General features: G+C 37.2%; 1 protein-coding gene across 1 annotated transcript; it reads left to right on the top strand.

The window, feature by feature from the left end:
• The first annotated feature begins 617 nt into the window (after nucleotides 1-617).
• Nucleotides 618-23,076, top strand: LOC129217016 (uncharacterized). Its single transcript, XM_054851248.1, has 6 exons — nucleotides 618-670; nucleotides 6,786-6,809; nucleotides 8,104-8,248; nucleotides 13,091-13,248; nucleotides 16,080-16,200; nucleotides 22,817-23,076. Exons 1-6 carry the CDS (start codon nucleotides 625-627, stop codon nucleotides 23,055-23,057), a joined length of 735 nt encoding a protein of 244 aa, XP_054707223.1. The 5' UTR covers nucleotides 618-624; the 3' UTR covers nucleotides 23,058-23,076.
• The last annotated feature ends 2,567 nt before the right edge of the window (nucleotides 23,077-25,643 follow it).

Raw genomic sequence — 25,643 nt, 5'->3', positions numbered from 1 at the left:
ATACATACAGACACCCACACATACACACACAAAAACATACACACAACTACCCACAGACACAAACACGTATGCCTACATACACATACCCTGCCCCCCCCCCCGCATACACATTCATACACACAACTACCCACACACTTGTGCCAGCACACAGACACAAACACACACATACACATACCCCTACACACACAAACACACCTACATACAGACACCTACACATACACACACAAAAACATACACACAACTACCCACACACTTGTGCCAGCACGCAGACACAAACACACACATACACATACCCCCACACACAAACACACACACCTACATACACACACTCGTGATTGCGAAAAACATAATTTTAATTCAAGATGTCAAAGTTCAAATTAATTTTTTTTTTTAAATCCAAAACCCGGGGGGTGCCATTTCCCTTGCCTGGACTTCCCTGAAACAGGATCTCGTGTCTGCATCAGTTCGACAAGTTCAGTGAGTGTTTCGATCGGAAAGCATCCCAGTGCTTCCGTATTTGTGCGTCTGGAAGCGATTTGCTCGCCATTGCCGATAAAGGGGGGCGTGGAGCTTCCGTCGGCTCTTCCTGTGAACCTCCATAAGTCGAATTTCGCTCCCGCCGAGATGATGTTGTACCTCTCGCTCCTCGCCTCCTGCCTCTTCTGTGGAGGTAAGTATGGCCTTGGTTTTCCTAAATTTCAGGGCAAAGCATTGGTTGAGGGTCATTCTTTAAAAGTATAACTTTTCAGTCACACGCCTTTTACAGCAAAAACTTTAAGGAGCAGTTCATTTAACAATGTTATTTTAATTTCATCAAAAAAAAAAAAAAAATATTTAAACCTGCCAACAATTTTTAATAATAATTTTTATTTATATGTATTTTTGGCTCTCAACATGTGAATTTTCACCTCCATGGCATGTCACACTGTGACTGTTTATGTTGCTTAATAGCTTGTTTAAAATTAAAAGTATATATTTATTTACTTATTATTTCTTACGCAAGTGTCTCAAATACTAATTGTTTATAGGCTCATTTAACTTTTTAATATTGTGTTTTTGTTCATGTTAGTAAGATAAGGAAATATGTCACACAATAAATTCTCACCTCCGTTACTGAAACACAAAATGCCATTTCTCAATAACAGATATGGTAGTAATGACATCATATTTTATTTCCCGTGATACAAGGGAGTTGCCTAATTAATTTCTTGCTATAAAGAAGTTGTGAGATTTTTGTTGAAAAACAACATGAGAGATTTTGTTTCAAAAACCAAGTGTAATCATTGGGAATTCTCAACTCCGTGAACTTGAATTTCAGGGATGTAAATTAATGTAAAAAAATAAGTGAGCATGTTTTCATATGCTTAACATGTGCAGATTGTAGCAACGAAGGAAACGAATATTTCCTTGAAAAATGTATCCACACGCAGTAAAAAAAATAATAATAATAATAATCAACGAAATTTAACCATGCAACTTAATTTGCGCATTGAAATTATGAAATTTGTGTAGAAAATGTGTTTTGTAGTAAGTGAGCTTAAAAATATTTGTTTCGCTGAAAATTACTTTTTGTGTAAAAATTAGAGTAAATGCTTATAATTAAAAAAAAGACACTTCTATTATTTTTTAATATACGCATTTTACTCCGTACTTGTAGCATAATTACAAGAAAATTCTTCAGCAATCAAAAGATAAATGTGCACAGTATATCCTTATATTAAACAGCTAGGCTCGTAGTCCTTTTCAAGAAGACTTAAACCTAGATATCTTTCTCATTTTACTGGAAGGAAAAAGTTCATTTAGTTAATCTGAGACAGTTTTCTGAAACGTGTTTTAAAGATCATTCTTTAATTGACTTATCATTTAGTGATAGAGATAAATGTATCTTTGTGTCAGAAAAATTTCAACCAAGTTTTTGAGCCTCTTTGTTCCACAAATATCCCATTTTCAAAATTTTTTCAGAGTTGATTGAATAATCCGAATAATTGAATAACCGAATAATCAGTGTTTATTTTTGGCGAATTTCTTTTGTATTCTACGTTTTGCAACTATGTCTTCGTTCTTGTTATAAACTATGGAGCAGCATCAAACTAGAAAAAAATCTCCCAAATTTTATTCTCTATTTGTGTGTGTGCATGCGCGCGCGTGTTTTTTTGTTTTTTGTTTGTTACTTATAACCTAGTACTCAAGGGGTTCGCCAACCGCTTTCGGAGTTAGGAAATGGTTCGTAAGGGGGAAAAGGTTGGGAACCGCTGCATTAGGCCTATATTAATGGAAAATTCTTCATCTCCGTGACAGATCTTATCAATGTCATTGTTTCTGAAGTTAAAATAAATGATGAAGGGAAATGATGAAATGATGCCTAAATGCATCAATTTTAGGCATTCTACCAAAATTATAAATTTCCAGTTTATTTTCAATTTACTAAATTGGAAATATATTGATACTATACTATTTTTTAACAAATTAGAACTAAAAGGATAACTAAAATTTTAGTCGTACCTTAATTAAGAGAGTTTAATATTAGATTCACACAAATTATTAAAAACATTGTTGGTACCATTAACAAAATTACTACTTTGATTTAAATCGGCCTCTGTTTTCAAACAGTAAAAGTTTTTTTTTTCTTTTTTTTTTAATTCTGTAAACAAGGTACTTTATTTACTTTTTTATTTATTAGTAAAATAATTGGAATTTAGCTGGGCCATTGTTTATGGGTACTTCTAGTAAGTAACACTTTCATGTAAGAGTGAAAAAAAAAAAAAGGGTTTTGAAATTCAAAAATATTATCGTTCAAAAGTTACACATTCTGGAGAATGACCCTTAACGGTTACTGCCAAGGAGAAACATGGATAGTAAAGAAAATTAGTTTTTAGAAAAAAGCTGAGTTCTGGCAGGAAACACGTAGCGAAAGGTGCGTTAATCATCCCTTGTCACGTGACCTTGTCGTCACCACCCGACCATCTCCGATTTGAAGGAAGTTTTAGAGAGGTGCAGGCATACCTTTGAAACTAACCCACATTATAAATTTTCAGCTTTCAAGATCCAAGTCTGGAAGATTTAGGATTTAAAAAAAAAGGGCTAAAAATGGAAATCAGCTATGTGAAACGTATTTGCCATGTTTAGGCTAATCCGTCATTGGAGCCCACTTTTTTTTTTCTTTTTGAGGTATCCTAGATCTTCCTGATTTGTGTCTTGGAAGCTGAAAATTTGCATAGGTTAGCTTCAAAGGCGTGCACCTCTCTAAAACATCACGCGAATCGGAGATGGTTGGGTGGAGACGACGAAGTCACGTGACATGGGATGAATCTGTGAGGTTTTGTTTTTGCAGCAACTTTACGCACCTTTGCTACCTGTTTCCTGCCAAAATGGCGAACCTTTCTTACCTGCTGTGATGTCTTTACGCAGAAAATGTTTGGGCCTTTATACTATGACGTAAGTCTGTCACTCATGGGCTCTTAGAGAATTATAGTCCAAGAGCCCATGAATGACAGACCTACACGTCATAGTATAAAGGCCCAAACATTTTCTGCGTAAGGGCATCACAGCAGGTAAGAAAGGTACGCTATTATTTAAGTTGAGTCGCACTTTGGCAGGAAACAGGTAGCAAAGGTGCGTAAACTGGCCACAAAAAGCTAAACATCACAGATTCATTCCATGTCACGTGACCTGGTGGCCCCCATTCAACCATCTCCGATTTGAAGGAAGTTCTAGAGAAGTGCGGACATGGCTTTGAAACTAATGTATGCAAATTTTCAGCTTCCAAGACATAAATCATGAGGATCTAGGATACCTCAAAAAGAAAAAAAAAGTAGGCTCCAAAATGGTCTCCAATGGGAAAACCGTGCCAAACGTGGCCATTCGTTTCGCGAAGCTGATCTACCATTTTGGAGCCCTTTTTTATATAGATCCTAGAGCGTCAAGGTTTGAGTTTTGGAAGCCGAAAATTTGCATTGGTGAGTTTCGAAGGCATGCTTGCACATCTATAAAATTTCGTTCAAATCGGAGATGGTCGGGCGAAGACGACGAGGTCACTTGATATGGAATGACTCGGTTTTTGACGCAACTTTGCTACCTTTTCCTGCCAAAATCAGCGCTACTCGGCTTAAATAATAACGAAGTAAGAAGGTTCTTCTGCCTTCATATAGGAGTTTAGTAAGGCCCCGTTTTTGGAGTATGCTGTGCAGTTTTGGTCGCCTTATCTGAGGAAAGATATTTGTGTATTGGAAAGAGTTCAAAGAAGGGTAACTAAATGAGTAAGGGGACTCTCAGATTTAGATTATGATACCAGACTTAATAGGCTTAATATGCTTAGCCTGGAGCAAAGGAGGATCAGAGGGGACATGATTCAGTTGTTTAAATGTATCAAAATGAATGATGTTAATGGATTAAATTTTCGCACCGAAAGCAAGACGAGGGGTCATTGTTTAAGCTATTCAAAACTCAGGCTAACTTGGAAATAAGGAAAAACTACTACTTTAGCACGGTTGTGGGCACTTGCGACAGCTTACCGGAAGAGGTAGTAATGAGCAAGGGGGTGGATAGCTTTAAGAGATCCATTGATCTTCATTGAGGACTAATAAATTGACTAGGACCAGCCTAGCTGGGCCCAGAGCCTGTTGCTGGTCGTCACATTTGTATTTGTATTTGAACCTTCCTTACCTGCTGTGACATCCTTACGCAGAAAAATTTTGGGCCTTTATAACCATGGTGTAGGTCTGGCACTCATTGGCTCTTACTCTATTTAATTTGCTCATCGCACCCGATTTTACTTTTCCCCCCTGATATGTTTTTTTATCATTACTCCAACTGAATACGTAAAATCGGGTTCTACTGTATACGCTACGATTTGTAGCATCGGCACTGATTTTTCGTTTTCCCGTTTGCTACGTCTTTATCATTAGTCTAACTGGAAACGTGTAATCGAAATTCCACTATATACCCTTAGATTTGTCCCATCGCCCTCGATCCTACATTTTCCCGATTGGTACGCTTTTTAGGAACAAATCTGATATACCCCCCTCTTGGCGACTTTTTCCTGTTGGCGCCAAAAAGGCGTCGCCAAGAAAACTATGTATGACGTCATATGTCATACATCGTTCTTAGCGATGCTTTTTTAGCGCCAACAGGAAAAATTCAAATTATGTCATTAATTATTTAATGAAATTAATTTTTTTCCGTTGTTTCTCCGGGATACGAGCCCTCGGTCTCATAGTACTTTCGTAATGAGACCCCTGCCTCGGTCTCATTACGAAAGTACTATGAGACCTCGGGCTCGCCAGTTATCCCTCCGACTTTTAATATACATCACAGTCGGATATAAGTCACAGATCTCCTCCGTTCAGTATACAATAAAGTCACAGATTTTATGTGAAATTAACACCATTTTTGTGCTACAAAAATGCCAACCAGACCAAAATACAAACTACCAGAAACACACTAAAAACACAATAATTCAAAATATGTTCACTTACCTTTTTTACTTTTCTTTTACTTCCTCACGTGAGGCAGTGCACATATGTTCCGCTCTTAGGAATATTTGTTCGGATTTTAATTCAATGTAATTTAATATTTCTTCATTAATATAATTTCGCCAATCGGCTAAAGTTTGTGATGAAAAAAAATATTGACTTTCAATATCAGCAGTTTTGGTCCCAATTAAAATCTCATATGTTATCAAAAAAAATCTCCTCTATTTTCAACTTGCTAGAACTAAACCATGACCCACTCCTGATCGTTGCTTCTTTTCCACAAACAACACCCCCAATAACCTTTCTACAAAAAAAAAAATTAACCCATCTGAACATTTTTTAGTTTTTTTAATTTTCATAACAGAATTACATCTAGAACATAACATTTCATTCTTAAGTAAACCAATTTCCCTTAAAAATTCTAAAAAAACCTCTTTATTTTCAATTAGTTTAAATATAAAAAATCTATTTAGGACTCCGGTACGTCCAAACGTTGGACGACCTGACGAAAAAGAAAAAGAAGATTCATTCAAAAATTTCAATTGATACATTTGGACAACATCACAAACCGAACTCATAATTAAAATAGAAAATTCAACTAAATTAACATTAAAAAACAACAAGAAAAAGAATACTCTAAAATAAAGTTTGAATTGAAACTTTATTTTAGAGTATTCAACTTAAAATCTCCCTAAGAGCGAAACATATGAGCACCTACCTCCTACCACACATACACGTGCAAAAAGACAAACTTCGAGAAACTACTTTCCAGCGTTCAAGTTGCAAAACCAGGGTTGCCAAGTTATCGCCTTATTGGCGATTTTCGTATCGAGCGAAAAATTAAAATCTCGCCAAGAGGGGGGCATATCAGAGGAGAGCCGCTTTTTATCATTAGTCTTGCTTCGGGTTCCACTGTATGCTCTTAGATTTGTACCATCCCTCCCAATTTTACGTTTTTCCGCTTGATGCGTTTTTTATCATTTTCCGTCAGAAAATTTGAAATTGGGTTTCCTGTGTATACGCTTAGATTTGTATCGTCGCCCCTCCCCAATTCCCCATCTTACGTTTTTCCCGTTTGGTACGGTTCCATCATTATTCCGACTAAAAACGTGAAATCGAGGTTCCATCGTACAAGCTTAGATTTGTAGCATCGCCTCCCGATTTTACGTTTTGCCTCTAGGTACGTTTCTTTCATCATTAATCCGACTAAATACGTAAAATTGGGTTTCCACTGTATAAAATTAAGCACCTTGAAAGTTATTCTGCTGGAATAATTCGAATAAAATTTCTGATGATTATTTCTTTCTTTTTCAGGGCTCGCAGCTTCACACGAACTAGGTAAGTACTGAGGTGCATTTTATTGTTTTTTTTTTCTTTTCTTTTCTTTCTTTGTATATATATAATATGTGTGTGTGTGTTTTAAATATAATTTTGGAACATAGATGATCGTCCGAAGTGAGTGGTCACGTGAGCGTTAGGTAATCTTTAAAAAAAATTAATTTTTGAAAAAAAAACTTCGAAGATATGATGTATGATTATTACTATTGATCATTTACATTTAATTTTGTCTAGCGTTTTATCGGTGGGTTTGGGGAAGACAAAAACTAACTATGTACCGAAAACCGATGTGAACAGTGAGGTTACGTTACCTATTCCCTTCTCTGTCGATTAATGACAGCGATTTGTTGATCAAAAGAAATTTTTATTTCGATTGATCTTCATTTACAATAAATTACAATATCTTTGAGAAAACTTGTTTGCTTATTTTTTTCTCGATACACTCAAACCTGTTTTAGTGCGGTGAATGAGGAAGGTATAAAAAAAAAAAAGAAATTAAAACGCATTTTAAAAAAATCGCCCGAAATTTCGCAAGTAGCTATAATATAAAAAAATAGTTTTCACTACACAATTAAACATTTTTCTTTTTTATGCGGTAAATAGCAATCGCGTAAAGGAAGTCATACGTCGAAAAATAACTCAAAAGCCTTACGAAATTAACTAGGAATTGTTAAATTCCAAACACGGCATCTTCTTGAAATCGAGCCAAATCTTCTATAATCTGATTCATAAAATACACATGCGAACATTTTTAAATATCTTGTTTACATACTAGAAAGTCGCCCGTCAAGGTATGACGGGTGGAAATTGCTTCTACCTTTGAACGAAGCCATTGCTTGTTTGGTGATAGTTTGATAGTTGAAATGGTAACCCTAACTCCAGTGGACGAACCCAAAGCTCCAGTAGATAGCGTTCATTGTGGACCATTTTTTCGTTTCGTCATTCCCCTGAAATGACTGTCTTACCAGTAACACAGTTAAGTGACCGGATCAAGTTCAGCCTTGTCACAATAAAGCCATTCCCTGCATATTAAACACATATTATCAAATGATCATGCCGTGGTGCTTGTATCATTGTTGAAACACGTGGGTTACTCGATCATCGGCTATTATTTATATAACGATAGGGAAATGTTGGAACTCCAGTGGATAGCGTTCATTGTTTTCGTTTCTTCATTCTCCTGAAGTGACACAGTCTTGCCAGTAAAACAGTTAAGTGACCGGATCTAGTTAAGCCTTGTCACAATAAAGCCTTTCCCTGCATCTTAAACATTACCTGAACTTTCTCTCGTCAGGGGACACGGGGGAGCCTTGCGAGCCGGGCATCGCCGACACCTGTTTCAGCTCCGTCTCCAAAGACATCCGGATGATGTTGGACCTGAGGCAGAAGACCACCCTGGCCGTCAACGTCACCAAGGATGCGGTCCTAGAGCTCTGCCTGTGAGTATCGCCTTAGCGTAGTGACAGAAAATGTATAAATTGAAAGAGCATTGTAAAACACGCTTCTGAATCGTTACTTGCCCTCGTGCCTCCGTTATCGAAATAGGAGGTCTTAAAGTCAGCCGAAATTGTAAGAAAAGCGCCAAAATTTAAAGGCTTGGCGAGAGTTAAAGAACCGCGCGATTTCACCGTCCGCGTGAAGCAGGACGTTCATCTACAAAGCCCGTGAAAGATACACTATATGACCAAAAGTATTGGGGCACTCTGAAAAATTCATTTTTATGGAATTCAATTTTCTCGAGAAATAAAAGGCTAATTGCTCTAGGGTTTTTTTTTTTTTTTTTTCACATAAAAGGCTGTGGCACACTCCAGCTGTGATTTTCTAATAAAAAGTAAGTCTACTATTCATTTAGGGGATCAGCAACAAATTGAGGTAACACAAAAAGGTTTTTGATATTTTTTTATTGTAAATAGCTGGACATAAGCTATAAATTTCAGAAATAAGTTAAAAAAGTATCAAGAATTTATTTTTATATTTTCCTGAAAGTATTTGTTATACGCACAGTGATATCAGCATTTCTTTCAAAATTGCAAATTTTTTTTGAATATTCTGCTCATATCACGCGGAGTTTTCTGTCAAACGTTACTAAAATTTCAGAATATTTGACAGCATATTAGAGAAACATAATAATAAAATTTGAAGTTAAAATATTGAAAATTTAATGAAACATGAACGTTTAAAGCAAATAATGTTTCACTGGCGCATACGCGAAAGATAGCAATTTATAACTTTCATAATCCAAAGCTCAGATAGATCCTGCAGCTGAAAAATAAATTCCACCTTGATATCTTTAAAATTTAAAACGTTATCAGCGATCTAATGAGCCGAATTTCTATAATTCTTGAATAGGCGACGAATGGTCATAATAGTGTATTTTCCATCGCTCACCGAAACTCGCTGAAATTGACGACCTTTCACAAAATGTTGACTTTATGGCCTCTCACCGATGCCGTCGCCTGTTGCGACGGTAACCCTCCCACACGCGAGGCGATTAGTGGAATCAACTTTCCGGAAAAGTTGCCCGTCAACTAGTTGACTGGCGTTTTTCGTTGTCTTAACTCGAGAGAAATAGTTGAATAAACATTTCTTATAATGAGTCGAATTTATTAGAGCACAGCTGCTCCACAACACTCTTAAAGCTGAACCGAGTCGACCCTCAATTAGTTTACTCGTCTGTTGAGCGAACGCTTGGCAATGTCCTGATGAGTGTAATCAACCAAAAAGTTGATTACACCTTTCAACTTATACCTTTCAACTTAATAAACTCCTCACCTTTCAACTTAACACCTTTGACTTAACCTCACCTTTCAACTTAACAAAAAGTTGATTACAACCATCGGGGTGAGAATGGAATTCTCATCCCGATGGTCGGGCAGCATATAAACAACCTTTACTCAGCTAGGGACCTTGTCGTAGTTTTGGGACTCCTGATTGGTCAGCCGACGCAAATGCATCGGCCATGTTTCTTTCTCCATCCAACATGTGAATGAATTTCGTTCCTCAGAAATTCTGAATTCACAATTGGAAGGGAGTGCTTTTCATCTAATCTCCCTTTAATAACTAGGCAATCTCGTTTCCAAATGAAACATTAAAAGAGAACGCAAAATGAACTATAAACGAGATGGCTGACGTTTTTATGTGTTTGCCAATCAGCAGTTTTTACATGATCTCTTGCAGGTTGCTTTCATGCTGCCGGGCACACCAGACACAGTTGACTGCAGTGTGAAAAATGTCAGGTGATTCCTTCACTTTTCTACCTGGTTACATTTCCTCAGAACCGACCGTTCAAAAGTTGATTCAATTAAGTTGCCTCGTGTGAAGAAGGCATAAGGCATCATGTTTCAACAACGGGGACACGTGGGCAAATAACTTATTCGTGCAGAAACATGTTTTACAACGTCCTTTCGATTGCTACTTATACATTTTTTTTTTCATTATTACAATATCATCGATTCCTAGTCACACAGCCCTTTTTTAGACTATCGGTTGCCGATTCAAGTTTAATCGAAATGAAATGTATCGGCCAAATGATTGAAATCGTTTCAATCAGACTCTTTGTTTGTGTGTTTGTCAGTATACTAGTCGAATTCATCTGGGTTACGGTTGTTACAAAATTTTTCAGCGAATGAAATTTAATGACTTCTTCATCAAACGCTCGTTCTCTCTATATAAAAAAAAGAAAGAAAAATAATTTGATTTGTGACATCTTGAATTCAAATTATGTTTTTCACAATCACGAGTGTGTGTATGTAGGCGTGTGTGTTTGTGTGTGGGAGGTATGTATGTTTGTGTCTAGGGGTATGTGTATGTGTGTGTACGCATATGTGTCTGTGTCTGTGTGCAGGCATGAATGTGTGGGTGGTTGTGTGTATGTGTTTGTGTGTGTGTATGTGTATGTGTAGGTGTCGGTATGTATGCGTGTATGTATTTGTGACCGATAAACCAAGTAATTGGTAGGTGCGGGTGGTCTCTGAGGGTGTCAAATGTCAAATGTATGTATTTGTGTGTTTGTATGTGTGTATGTGTATGTGTAGGTGTCGGTATGTATGCGTGTATGTATTTGTGACCGATAAACCAAGTAATTGGTAGGTGCGGGTGGTCTCTGAGGGTGTCAAATGTCAAATGTATGTATTTGTGTGTTTGTATGTGTTTGTGCATGTGTTTGTAGGTGTATGTGTGTGTATGTGTTTGTGTGTGTGTAGGTGTATGTGTGTGTATGTGTTTGTGTGTGTGTGTGTGTGTGTGTGTGTAGTTGGGTGTGTATGCGCGTGTGTGTAGGACATGGATGCAACCTGGAGACGGCTTTCGCTCTAGGAGCAGCATCGTGAGGAGCCGGTCGACGGTGATGCTGCGGAGGGTGGCGGTGGGAAAATAAAATGATAGCACATCAAAACAGTCAAATAAAAGCAATAAGCAATCGTGATTGCTCAAAAAAAAATCTTACTTTTTCTTATTTTAATTTAATTCTTTCTTATCGTTTGGTTGTTTACAGTGCTTGTTAGCTCTTTAAAGTATTTCTGATTTTCAACAACCAAAACAAAAATAAATAAATGAAATAATTTAAAGGAATCTGTGCATAAAAAAAGGTAACGTCGTAAAGTTCAGAGTGTGGCCGGCCTGCGGCCAAAGACCTCATAGCACATACGGCCTTGAAATTTAGTATAAAACGACTTCGAGTTCGTGTGCACCTGCTGGCGATCAAGAAAACTGAGATGGGCCCACTGGGCCCGGGCCTGGTCCTCATGGGCTGCTGCGCCTCTGCGTTTGGTTTGGATATACTCGTATAGAGAAACCTCAAAACCATGAAACCGATTTTTCAAGCTGTCCGCTTTTCATTTGTGAATACAATGGAATCCGCTTAATTGAACCACCGGTTAATCGGACCAGCCGCCTAAATTCGGACCAAATCTTAAAGAACCAAATCAAATCCTGTTGCACAAGCCTAATATTATTCGCTTATTGGGACCAAAAACCCGTTTAATCGGACCAAGAAACACGAGAAGAAATTAAAAAAAAAAAAAAAAAAAAAAGAAAAAAGAAAAAAAATTAAAAATAATTAATTTGAATTTTGTCATCTTGAATTCAAATTATGTTTTTCGCAAACACGAGTGTGTGTGTATACGTAAGCGTGTGTATTTGTGTGTGGGGGTATGTGTGTGTGTGTGTGTAGGCATGTGTGTTTGTGTCTGTGTGCAGGCATGAGTGTGTGGGTAGTTGTGTGTAGGTGTGTGTGGGGGGTATGTGTAGGTGTGTGTAGGCATATGTTTTTGTGTCTGTGTGCAGGCATGAGAGTGTGGGTAGTTGTGTGCATGTGAGTATGTAGGCGTGTGTGTGAGTGTATGTGTTTGTATATGTGTGTAGGTGTATGTATGTGTGTGTAGGTGTACATATGTATATGTGTGTAGGTGCGTGTATGTATGCGTGTAAGTGTAGGATATTGACGAAACCTGGAGACGGTTTTCGCTATAGGAGCAGCATCGTGAGGAGCCGGTCGACGGTGATGCTACAGAGGGTGCTGGCGGGAAAACAAAATCATAGAGCACGCCAAAAACAGTCAAATGAAAGCAATAAGCAATTGTGATTGCTCAAAAAAAAAATCAAAAATTGCCCCACTTGAAGCGAGTTTCCCAAGTGAATCAACGAACTTAATAATTAGTGCAATAAAAATTAATAATGGTTACTTGTAACTTTTAACTAAACTCAGCAACATTTAAAAGAAAAAAAAATGGTTAACGAAACTCACATTGCATGGCTGCACTGTTCCAGCAGAAATCAAAATTTCAATGAAATTTCAAATTTCTTCAATTTTGTTGTGAAATACGTAACTTACATTTCATTGGAAATTTTTTAATTACCGATTACTACTTTTTAGCACTTATTTTGTCACTCTCACATTTTTAGTTACTTCTGGTTGTTGAACTGAACCGATACTAACTGGAAGGAATAACTAAAACCGTATCGGTCAGGGACGAGTGTAAAACGATCATTCGCTTTACTTTGATTTATTTTTTAATGGAAAATTTTCATAAACAGCAATTTTTCTTCGTTGTATTCTCACCTTACACATAGCGCTCACAATAATCATCATCATAATAGTCATATGTTTTGTGTATAGCATGTTCGGTCAAGCTGCCCAAGTTCAGTTAGCTTAATCGAACCTGCCGGTTATTAGGACCAAAAGGGTAACATCCCAATGTGGTCCTATTAACCGGAATCGACTGTACTGCTTTCACCTCTCATTCGTCAACGAGAGCACCTAAACGATGCTATTCTCATTCCAGAGCCCTAGAGGACGCCCTCAACTGCACCTCGGACATCATAGACGACGGTTGCAGCGACAGCGAAGGCAGAGACTCCTTCGACGCCTGGGTGCGCGCGCTCAGGGCCAGCCTGCGCTACGTCTGCGCAGGCGCAGGACAGAACAAGGCCCCCATCAGAGGTATGAGCACTCACGGCCCGACTAACTAAAAGTGAGGCCCTAGGCCTGCAAAAACTTCGAGGCCCCTTGAAGACTCAAGCTCGGTCGGAATGCATTTTTCGGGGCTACATTATCTAACACAGAACTATGTAAATCATTTATTATGTGCATTCACATGAATCCCCTCCGGGGCACCTAATAATTGTGACATGGTAAATTTGCTACTGGTAGAATTAATTTAAAAAAAAATCCTTTAAGGAAAGACTTTTTCAACCAAAAAGTCATTATTTTTTCATTATTACTTTAAAAATAGACATATTTTTCACATAGTCGTAATGCTATGCATAATCCTTTAAGTAATTTGGGGCCCCATAGGAAAAATGGGGCCCCAGGTACAGGCCTAGTAGGCCTGTGCGGTAATCAGGCCCTGTGAGCAGTGTGCGCGATCAAGCCGAAGTGACGCACAGTTCCGGGTCGAACCATAGAGCAAGAATTACAAATGGAGGGAGCGAGTCCAACCATTGGCTAAGTAAAATTTTGGGCAAAGAACTCAAGTCATGTGTCTCAACAACTACGAATGGTTGACACGTTTTGCGTGAAACTGGCGAATGAAACCCGATTTCATCCAATGCTTTTCTTTGAAATCCATCACGTGACTTGGGGTCTTTGTTTCACGAATGAGTCTTCACTCCCTCCATTTCATCTCTTCTCAGTAGGGAAGTTTTCGATTTTTCAATTTTATTTTTATATGATAGAGTAACATGTATGAACACCATAGGGGAAAAAATTTTTGCGATACGATAAGTAGTTTTTTTTTTTAATTAATTTTTAAAGTTCAAGCCATTGTGACGTCAAATGGCACAGGAAGTGACATCATGCGCTCTTCCGCCGCGGGAGAAGCCGAAGGACGTGCAGTTGACTTCGAAGACGAAACGTAAGGCTTACCTCCTCGCGTTTCTGGAACATTAAATATCTCATCCCTCTCGGAAATATTCGAATATCATCATTGATGATACTTGAGGAAGATTAGATTGTGCTTTAACGAATCCGGCCTCCATAGTGTGTTCAAAAGGGTTACTGAATTTCTAAAAAATAAAAATATCAGCGCGCTCAAAATGTCCGTAGCGAAAACGAGGGATCTTCGGCGGAAGACTGCCCATGAGTGCCCTGTGACGTAAGCTCGTGACGTTTCAGAAGAGCGCACTTTTGCGCGTGGATTTTTAAAAATCCATTAAAAATCAATCACGTTTGTTTTAAAATTCGGCGATGGTGAATTTTTTAGTTTTGAGGGTCAATTAACAATATACAATAGCCAAAATATGAACATTTAATAGGTTGCAACTTCCCTATGGGCCCTTTCCATGGACACTTTCGACCCCGGAAAAAACCTGCTTCTCACCGCATTCGGGTTATTTGCGGGGTATATGTGGAATCTTTCTCCTCCTGCTCCCTTCTGGAGTGAAAGCGGAGTTTTTACCCAGAATGCATTGCGCGAAACAAGTTCGTCTTCTAGCCGCTAAGGATGCTGGGTAAAAATCGTTTTCTCTGGTACAATGGGAAAACCTCTTTTTACGTGGAAACGGGGAATTTCTCAATCGGTTTTTTGCGGAACCGAATCGGGGATTTACGGCTCCGTCCCAAACGGAATTTCATGTATTTTGAAAGCTGTTTTTATGTAGGGGAAAGTGGGGCAAAGTGAAATGGTGAAATATTTACTCTGCTTTTAGCGCAACTTATCTGGTAATGTTTTGACAATGTAGTAGTAGATTATTCTACTTGGGGAACATACAAAGCATGTGATAATGCAGGCCCTTTTCGAAAATGGATACTCTTATTGTAATATTTGTTGTAAATCAAAAATTGTTTTTGGTATTATAAAATGATAACGTTCTTGTTATTAACATTTTAAATATTAATTGAGACCTAATAGTCGGGTGCAGTATTTTTTTTTTTCTTGTTAATATTAAGATTATTTGTATTTTAAATACAGGGTAATCCAAAAGTCGGGACGAAGTTTAAAAGTGAATAATTAGAAAACAAAACACCCGTTTTAAATTCAAAAATAAATGTAAGTAAAGATTTCTCAAAACAACATTTTTTTTTTTTTTTTTTTTTTTTGTCACAAGTAGTAGTTCAGAAAAAGAAATATAGAGACATTGCAATATTTTTTGATCGTGCTACTGTTTGACCGCGGATTGTATGTAATTTGGCAATCTGCCAAGTAGAGACGATTCCATCTGAATGAATTTAGCAGGGGAGAAGGGAAAATAACGATGGGATTTTGATACACGCTTTTTATAATGTCACTAGTGCCTTATTCATTTATTGCATCCTCAAAAATAAAATAAGGGAAAACAAAAATAGTTACCATGGAAACAACAAAAAGAAAAGAAAATATTTTCATTCCGTTCAGGAACGTAAAAGCAAAATGTAAGCTCAAAACTTAATTGTGAATAAATAAACCAATTAATTTTTGCCGTGAGAATATAGATCGAATATACTTCAGATTTAAAAAATGTTGCTGTGAGCAAATTTTCATTTTAACGAAACTAATAGAGAAGCAAAAGTGCACATCTGTAGCAAATCAACTAACACCCCTATAGACTAATAGATACGTCCATTTCCGCCTATAAAACGGATATCAGCCTTTCCATGTAATCGATGGTCAAACAGTAAACAGATTAAAAGTATGCAGTAGAAGTAGGATAAAAGCAAGCAATAGCAAAAGAACTTCCAATCTTCCAAAATACGAAATTTAGGATTCAAGAAATTGGGAGAGTAAGAAATTCGGGAGAATTAAGAAAAAGATAATAGTTGCATGGACATTTCACTCTCTCTTTGTTTTGTTTCAGATATACTGCTGGGAATATCTTGTTGGGATTTGGAAGATTTTATCTTCTGCACCGAAAATGAGGGGAACCTGACGCACATCAGAGACTTGTTGCACACTAAACTGGGCGACGAAGAATGTGGGTGAGTTCCTTTTACAAAATGCTAATAATAACAACAATAAGAATAACAAAAATAATATAAATCATAACCACAATAATAATAATATCAATAACAACAATAATAATAACAATAATTATAAAAATAACAATAATTATAATAACAATAACTATAACAATAACAATAATTACAACACTAACAATAATAATAACGATAGCAATAGTAATAACAACAACAACAGTAACAATAATTACAAAAATAACAATAATTATAATAACAATAACTATAACAATAACAATAATTACAACACTAACAATAATAATAACGATAGCAATAGTAATAACAACAACAACAGTAACAATAATTACAACAATAATAACGATAACAATAGTAATAAAAATAACAACAACAACAACAATAATAATAACAACAACCAATAAAAAAGAAGAGGAATGATTATAACACTAACAACAACAACAACAGTAATTATTATTATACGAATTCTAATACTAATACCAATAACAATAATAATAATTTGTTTTAGACGAATTACAATTTTCGCTATCAAATATTGTGGCCAGATTTTGAAACATTGTTTTTTCGCATATTTTTAAAATGCTCTTTTCTTTTTCTTTTTTACATACAACTTGGATTTAGCGAGGAAATCAAATAGATTTGGTGCGTAAAATGTTAAGTCTATGAGAACATAACTCGCTTTCAACGAGTAAACCCCGCTTAAAGTGAGCAAAATTTTTGCTTTCACAAAATTTCTGCTGATCTCCACTTCAGAAAACATTATCCTATTTTTGGAAAAATTCCATTAATATTTGGAATTCAGCGGAAAGATATCAATAAGATATAAATACTGAGAACAACCCGCGGCATACCCAATGGCTTCTCAAGTGCAGAAAAATGTCAAACTATTTTGGAGCCACGGAAGCAAATGACTATGTTTTATGGGCGACGCGTTCCTCAAAAACAACAAAAAAAGAGATAATAAGACACTTCAAAGCAAATTACCAATATCTTTGGTACTGTACAGAAATATAAAAATGACTATGATTTTTTTCACGAACCCTCGTCGTCCCTTCGCGTTCGTTATAAGCGAGTTCTACTGTAGTAGAAAAATTTATGTATGTGGGCGTGTGTGTCTATTCCTCATACATATTCATAATTTAAGCCAGAACTTTGCCGAGTGAGGCATAAAGATCTTTTGATGTTCAGGAATTCACATAATAGGGGTTTTTGGAATTTCAAAAAAATCCAAAGAGGTCTAACTTTAAATTTTGAATCCTGAAATTGCTCTTTCCTAGTGTTGAATGGAAATTCGACGCTGTTTTTCATCTTTAAGCCCGATTGTTGAACATGCGTCACTCGAGGCAGACCGTGCAAGACCGGGCAACGCAGCTAATACTCAAAAGAACACTAATAAATCAGAATACTTGAGAGCTATACAGTAAAAAACAGCGTTGGATTATTTGGTGGATATTGCCAACATAAAGCAATCACATCATAATATAAACTGTCTATGCAGTATAAAATAAGCGCAACTGTAACAGCAAAAGAAGTCGCAACATCAAAAAAGAAATAAGGAAAGAAATACTTTAAAGGGCAGATTAAATGAAAAAACGCATTTTTAATGATTCATTAAAATATCTTTGGGTAAAGAAGTTTATAAGTTAAAAATCATTTTAACATAATCATTCAAAATTACCGTATTTAAGCGCTTAAAGTTGAATCAAAGTGGCGCACGTTCAAGGGACAGAAAAGAGGTCACTCACTTAACCTAAGATCCACTCATCACGGCCGACTGTCACGTGAGTCACACTACCTACTTATCACAAAACGAATAAAGCTAATGCCGAGCAACGACAAAACAAAATCAATGAGCATCCTTGATTTCTCAAAAGCAAAAAATAAAGTTAAATAATAATAATAAGTTTTAAACAAGTTAAAGCTCTCGCAATCAGCGATTGCAGTTTTGAAACATTATTATTTATTATTTTGCTAAAGCGTTCATTTTACTATTTTAGAACTTCAACGTGCTCTAACCAATGACTCCATGATTCTAAAAGTTTTGCATACATTTCAGACTATGTTTAGTGTAAAAGCTTTCAGATGACTTTTACTAATCACTTACTCTCAAGGAGTCCAAACGTGGAAAACCCTCTTTTATTTGAGGGTCAAGTGTGGCTTTTTGATCAGAAGGTAACAAGTCCGTCCTCTGCACATTTTATTTTGACTAAAAGGGGACAGATCCTGAAAGAATCTGTAGTACGAAGACTTTTAGATCCAAGGGAACACATGTGCAAAATCCTCAAATTTTACTCCACTACTTTTAGGTTCACGTACTTCGATAAGAGAATATGAGAAGGTGAAATATTAAAGTTTTGGTGAAATTGGTTTCATTTCATTTGCTGGAATTTCAACATTCGGGTTTTCGTTCAAAAGGGCACATATCCAAAATTAAGATGGCGATATCTCCTTTTTTTTACGCACAAACATTTCTTATTCTGGGCCATGATTTGCTGTGCTTTTGTGCTCAATTCTGTACCCAGGGAAATTGATAAAACTATTTCGCTTTTACCCTAATTCGTTTTTCTCACCTCCTGAACATTTTTGGAAAATGGATCTGTTCCCTTTTGATAAATTAATCTTGATTTGTGAAAGAAAAAATCAAATATTGCGAAAAGATTTCTTCTTTTTTTTTCAGAAAAAAAAATATTTTACGGCAAACAAAATGAAAACCTTATGGTAAAAATAAAAGTTAATTCATTTAAGTACCTTTTCGTAAAAAAAAAAATAGTTTGTTATGGTTTAAAAAACAAACAATCTTAATCACCATATCTAAGCGTGGAGACATTCCAAAAATACGCAGAAATAATTACAAGTGCAAAAAATATCATATCCGGGCGAAACAAAAAAATTGAACAGATAAATAAATAAAAATATAATTGTTTTGTATTCGAAAAAAAACAGACGATAATATTTACTACGAGATTTGTGTTTTTTTTTTTTCCTTTCCTCAATAATTTAGCTTTTGTGAATTCCATTCATCACGAGTATTAAAATGCAGTGTGGCACGCTATACTAATCTACCAATCACGAAACACTAAAGCAGAGAACGCCCGTCGCGCTATGGTAAGCATAACAAACAAACTTGATACACCAGTGAATGTCAACAATCGCAGAGTACCGGTGAAAGACCGAATGTCTTTACACATTTAACAGGCGAAAGTCGACTATCTCCCATTTCGATCTTTCACGGTAAGCGAAGATCGTTGTTTTTTCCGCACTAGAACTGTACTGACAGAGAAAAGGGTTTTACGAATTTTACAAACGACCACCTTTCGCCAAGTATGTGTGTCATTGTTGAGCAATCACAATTGCTTATTGTTCTCACTTGACTGTTTTTGGCGTTCCTAAGATTTTATTTTCCCGCCAGCACCCTCTGCAGCATCACCGTCGACAGGCTCCTCACGATGCTGCTCCTCTAGCGAAAGCCATTTCGAGGTTGCGTCCATATCCTACACACACGCGCATACATACACACACCTACACACACACACATATATATTTATACATACACCTACACACACACACACATATATATATATATATACATACACCTACACACACACATATATATATATATATATATACATACACACACCTACACACATATGTATACATACATACACCTACACACACAAACACATACACACACCCACAGATACCCTCCCCCACACACATACACACAACTACCCATACACTCATGCCTGGACACAAACACACACGCCTACATACACACACACACACACACACTCGTGATTGCGAAAAACATAATTTGAATTCAAGGTGTCAAAATTCAATTTTTCTTTTTCTTTCTTTTTTTTTTTTTTTGAGCAATCACGATTGCTTATTGCTTTCATTTGACTGTTTTGATGTGCTATCATTTTATTTTCCCGCCAGCACCCTCTGCAGCATCACCGTCGACCGGTTCCTCACGATGCTGCTCCTCTAGCGAAAGCCGTCTCCAGGTTGCGTCCATATACTACACACGCATACACACACACACATATATATATATACATACACCTACAGACACCTACACAAACACACACACCTACACACAACACACACACGCCTACATACATACACACACACACACACACACACTCGTGATTGCGAAAAACGTAATTTGAATTCAAGATGTCAAAATTCAAAATTTTTTTTGAGCAGTCACGATTGCTTATCGCTTTCATTTGACTGTTTTGATGTGCAATCATTTTATTTTCCCGCCAGCACCCTCTGCAGCATCATCGTCGACCGGCTCCTCACGATGCTGCTCCTATAGCAAAAACCGTCTCCAGGTTGCATCCATGTCCTACACACTCACACATACACACATACACACACACACACACACATATATATATATATATATATATATATATATATATATATATATATATAAACATACACCTACACAAACACACACACCTACACACAACTACCCACACTCATGCCAGCACACAGACACATACACATATGCCTACACACACACGCCTACATACACACACACACTTGTGATTGCGAAAAACGTAATTTGAATTCAAGATGTCAAAATTCAAATTAATTTTTTATTTCTCTCTTCTTTCATTTTTTGATGAAAGAGTGAATGTCAAAAATCGCAGAGAGTCGGTGAAAGACCGAATGTCTTTACACATTTAACAGGCGAAAGTCGACATTCTCCCATTTCGATCTTTCACGGCAAGCGAAGCTTGTTGTTTTTCCGGCATGAGAACTGTACTGACTTAGAAACAAGTTTTACAGAATTTACCAACTGTCCCCTTGCGCGAAGCATATATACTTAAAGGACCTCGTTCAACCGTCCCCTGTTATTCGGATCTATGGTTTATCTGAATCAAATTTGTGGAGTTTCATGAAAGTTTTATATTCACACAAATAATAATTCTAAGTAATGAGTTTCGGGTGGAAAAACTCGGTATGGACGGGACGGACGGCCGATAAGGGAACAACCCCTTACTTTGACCGAAATGTTCGGCAAACAATGACTTTCATTTACAGTACGGTATGTGCATAGAACACACTACTTGCAAGTACGCTTAGCAGGAAAACGTTCCTTTTTATTAATTGAAAGCTCGTTTTCTTTTGAAAATAGCCTTTTCCCCTCATTTTCAGCATACATTCAGTAACTGATTGAAATAGACCCCTTTTTCGGAAGTATCCAATTATCCGAATGATGTCCGGTTCCAATGGATTCAGATAATTGGAGTTCTGCTTGACTTGAACCTAAAACTAGTGGATTTAAAATCAGAGATTTTGGACGCGCTCCATTGAAAAGATAAAGTTTTGTTGAACAGTTTCAATCAGGATATGTAAAGGACGGTTTTGTTACCTTTCGAGCGAAAAGTCAAACTTTACCCTTTAATATACCAGGGGTGCTTACTACCCTAAATATCGCGAAGACCCTGCCCCCCCCCCAAAAAAAAGAGAAAAATACCCCTCAAAACAATCCCCCTAAAAATTTCAATAGCGCAGTTTGCGCTATGACCCCGCCCCCCCCTCCTATGTGGGCATACCTGAATATACTAAGATTTGTGCACTGTAAAAAAAAATTGTGTAACCTTACTCCGTAAATACGGTAGCAGCAGCATTCTAAACTTTGTTTAACCTTACATGAAATACACCGCCAATGGTTCGGTTTAACTCGAGGAATGAAGGCAAGGCATGGTATATTCAGTAATTTACCGGGGGGGGGGGGCAATAGCCAGCTTCATTCCTCGAGTTGAACCGAACCATTGCTTCGGTCACTCGTCTGGTCTGCGCTAATTCTATATTAGCTACCAGTTTGTTTGGCACTCTTGGCTTCCGTAAGCAGTTTTTCACTTCCAGCTCAGTCACTTCCTATGCCGGGCGGATGAGTGCTAATAAGCACGAAACTGCAGTCCTCGGCTGGTGTATTTCATGTATTTCTGCCTTAGCTTTGGCTATAGGGCGGTAACTTATTGAAAATTTGTGCAACCTTATTCCTGCGGCATAGCCCGATCGGTAGAGTGTCGGATTCGGGGCCGGAGGGTCCTGGTTCGAACCTCGATGGTCGAAGACCCACCGTCGTCATTAAAGGGGACTCGGCGACGTTAAATAGGCTCGTGGTCTCAATGTCCTCCAAGTGAAACGACACCTCTGGGGGTGCTAGCACCAGGTAGCTATTAGCTCCTGAACTAGTTCTAAATTCTCATTAACTGTTCGATCCGGTGATGGTGCTGCCATCTATCGGTATATAAAATAATGGAGGCAAGGCACTTAGTATGCAGTCCTCGACATAAATACAGTTGTGACTCTGAATAGGAATAGGATATTCCAGCGGCTAGCTTCCTCCATAGCAATAGAGTAAGATTACACAATTTTTTTACTGTGTACCGTTTGAACTTCGAGAGAAGACGGGATTCTATAAAGGCCGTCTGAAATATTTAGAAAACACGTAAAATGGGATTTTCTAAAAAGTAGATATGCTAACTTTTGAAAGATTATAAAATGCACTGTTATCTCAAAAGTATATCGTCTAAAAATGTATCGCTTAAATACATCGTGAAATATCGTTCTATTCTTACAGAATTCTCCAGTCCGTCACTTCCCGCTGCTTCCGGGCCGCTTCCCGGGCGTCGTGCAGGGAACAGGAGAACGTGCCCCGGAGGGCGCGCAAGATGCTGGACGTCTTTCTGGAGGAGTCCGGCTGTGCACGACCCGCCGGCCACGAACTGGAACCCGGATCTGCAGCCGCCGCGCTCCCGACATTGATCCCCGCAGCACTCAGCTTTTTGTTGCTGGCCCTCTTCACTTCACAACACCAATAAAAACGCTTTCATTTTCTAATTGTGTGTGTTGATGTGTTGTCAGAAGGTTGCGTGTTCAAATCACGTCCGGGTCACCAATTTGTGGATGTGTTGAATATTATTATCATCGAACATCAAACAATTAATCAGAAGGTTGAATAAATAAAAATATTAAGCCGCAGAATTGAAAAACATAAATATATACATTTATTTACAATCAATCACCAAAATATCAAGCGCCTTTTTTACACCAAACTTATTACGCTATCTTTTTTAAATTCCTATTTATGGAATTCTAAATTGAAAGTTAAAGTTATTATTTTTCGTCATGAAACGCAACGCCTGCAAGGCTTCGCTCTATCTTATGGCTCGATGGAAGGTTTTCCTGTCCGTTACAGTGTGTTCCTTCGTCTCCCTGTTTTGAAAGGCCCATGAGGCGTTTGATAAGATAAGACGTTTTCGAAATTTGATGCAGAACCAGGGTGCTTATTCCAAGCTCGAAATTCACCTTGCGAGATTAGTTCTGATCGCCTCACTAGATGGCGCTATAGGGAAAAAAGCGATCTCGAAAGGAAATTCTCGTAAGTAGCGATTCCAATCGCCAAAAGAAGGGGAAAAGTGACTTTTCGGGCGCTTATTTGCGGAGCGAAATCTCGACTGCCCTAAAGTAGGTGAGATTGTGCGATTTTTGTGATACAATAGGGAAGTATTCGATTTTCTAATTTTATTTTTATATGATAGAGTAACATACATGAACATCATCTGCGAAAAAATTTTTACGATACGACTAATACTTTTTTTTTAAATAATTTTTTAAAGTTCACGCGCGAGTGACGTCATTTGCTTGTAAGTCCTTTGACTGACGTCACTGCCGCGCTGCGAGGCGGCGGGGTTGGCTAGGACAAAGAAGTGCTTGGCGATCTTTGGGGGAAGGCGCGGGAAAACAAGAGCCTTCTAACAGCAGCGCGCATAAAAGGCTAGTGAAAATCCTTTGCTGTCTGTAGGGTTTAATGCATTCTGCGATTGTTTTTAATTTGATTTTCTTTGTCATGGCTAGTAGAATCAATTACAAGTATTGCTTCGTTCCTGGATACGTATCTACATCTAAAAAAACTCCTCACAAGCGATTTGTTATTGTTCCGTCCCAGCAGGATCTTCGAAAGAAGTGTTTTTAAGTGTGTTTATTAATTTAAATTTGAAAATGAAAATTTGCACTGCATTTTAATTAAAAACTATGTCAAGTGAGAAATACAGTTTGAAATATATGTTCACAACTGTTCATAAATAAATGTTTAATAAGCATATGAGATATTTTTAAAAAAAATGCAAGTAAACACAGGAATTTAAACCCTGCACAATAAACTTAAATAGAAAGTAATAGATGCATTACTATTACCATTTTAATAACAATGCAAAAAAACTATTAATACTTTCTTTTTAACATTCAAACTATCTTCAAATTTTAACTATTACAAATTGATTATTTAAAAATACATTTTCAGTTTATCACCAGAAGCGTTTCTATATATACAAGACCTTTCTCACATGCAAAAATTTACTTATTTTATGAAATGAACACCATTTTCAAATTTATTATTTTTATCAAAAGAGCAAAAAAATATATTTTTCCTTTTTTTGCTAAGTTGCACAAAAACTCAAGGATAATTAACATGTATTAATGGATTTAAAACAATTTTCCACAAAAAAAAAAAAAAAAAGCAGATCAACTTTTATTGACAACAAAGCGAAAAATTTTCATGCAAAAACTGCTCTAAAACTTAGTACTGGAATCACTTGCAGTAGGGTTGTTACAAAATGCGCGCCTCATTAAAAGCCGCCAAGTAAGAACTGGAATAGCGCTCTTACATTGTAATTTATATATTCAGATAAAAAAACCATCGACACACAAATGGAAATGATCAATCTTGATAAGGGAAACTAATGCGAATAATATGAACTGCAAACATAGACGGATATGTACGTACAATTTTAAAGAATAACAATGGTGAAACTTTGTTGTTTCACTCCCCGTACTTCTAGGACATTAAATCTCTCGTCCTTTCGAAAAAAGTCAAACACCATGAATGACTTTACTTGAGGAAGGTTATTGGATTGACCTTTCGTGAATCCTAGCTCCATGATGGAAAAAATGCTGGTTAAAGGCTTTAAAAAGGCTGAAAAAGACAGTGCTATTCACCCCTGGTAGGCGCAACACGGCATGGAAATGGAGCTCTGATCGGAACAGGGAAATGACGTCAGCTGCTGACGTTTTAGGCCACACCTCTTTTTTGCGTATCGCTCTTTAAAAAATTCATAAAAAATCAATCGTTGGTTTTAAAAATCCGGCCATGGTGAATTTTTGTGTTTTGTAAGCCTGTCAACATTGTGCAATAGTTAAAATTGGAATATTTGATAGGTTGATACTTCCCTATTTGGGAGTTTGTCTTTCTGAAAGGTATTGGCTCGAGGAAAACGAATTTGGATGTTGCCAAACTTGGAGATGGTGCAGGGGGCAAGGGGGGGATTAAAACTGCACTGAGGGGGGGGAGCAAGTGGTTTTTGTTAAATTTTTGTGATACAAAAATGGGAGTTAGTTTTTCTGAAAGG

The sequence above is a fragment of the Uloborus diversus genome, chromosome 2 (genome assembly GCF_026930045.1).
Source record: "Uloborus diversus isolate 005 chromosome 2, Udiv.v.3.1, whole genome shotgun sequence".
NCBI classification, from domain to species: Eukaryota; Metazoa; Arthropoda; class Arachnida; order Araneae; family Uloboridae; genus Uloborus; species Uloborus diversus.
This window is presented reverse-complemented; position numbering and strand designations above follow the sequence as displayed.

Coding starts and splice junctions, on each gene's coding strand:
- LOC129217016 (XM_054851248.1), top strand. CDS start 625: ATGATGTTGTACCTCTCGCTCCTCGCCTCCTGCCTCTTCTGTGGAG. Junction 6,810..8,103: donor CGCAGCTTCACACGAACTAG/GTAAGTACTGAG, acceptor TTCTCTCGTCAG/GGGACACGGGGGAGCCTTGC. Junction 16,201..22,816: donor CTGGGCGACGAAGAATGTGG/GTGAGTTCCTTT, acceptor CTATTCTTACAG/AATTCTCCAGTCCGTCACTT.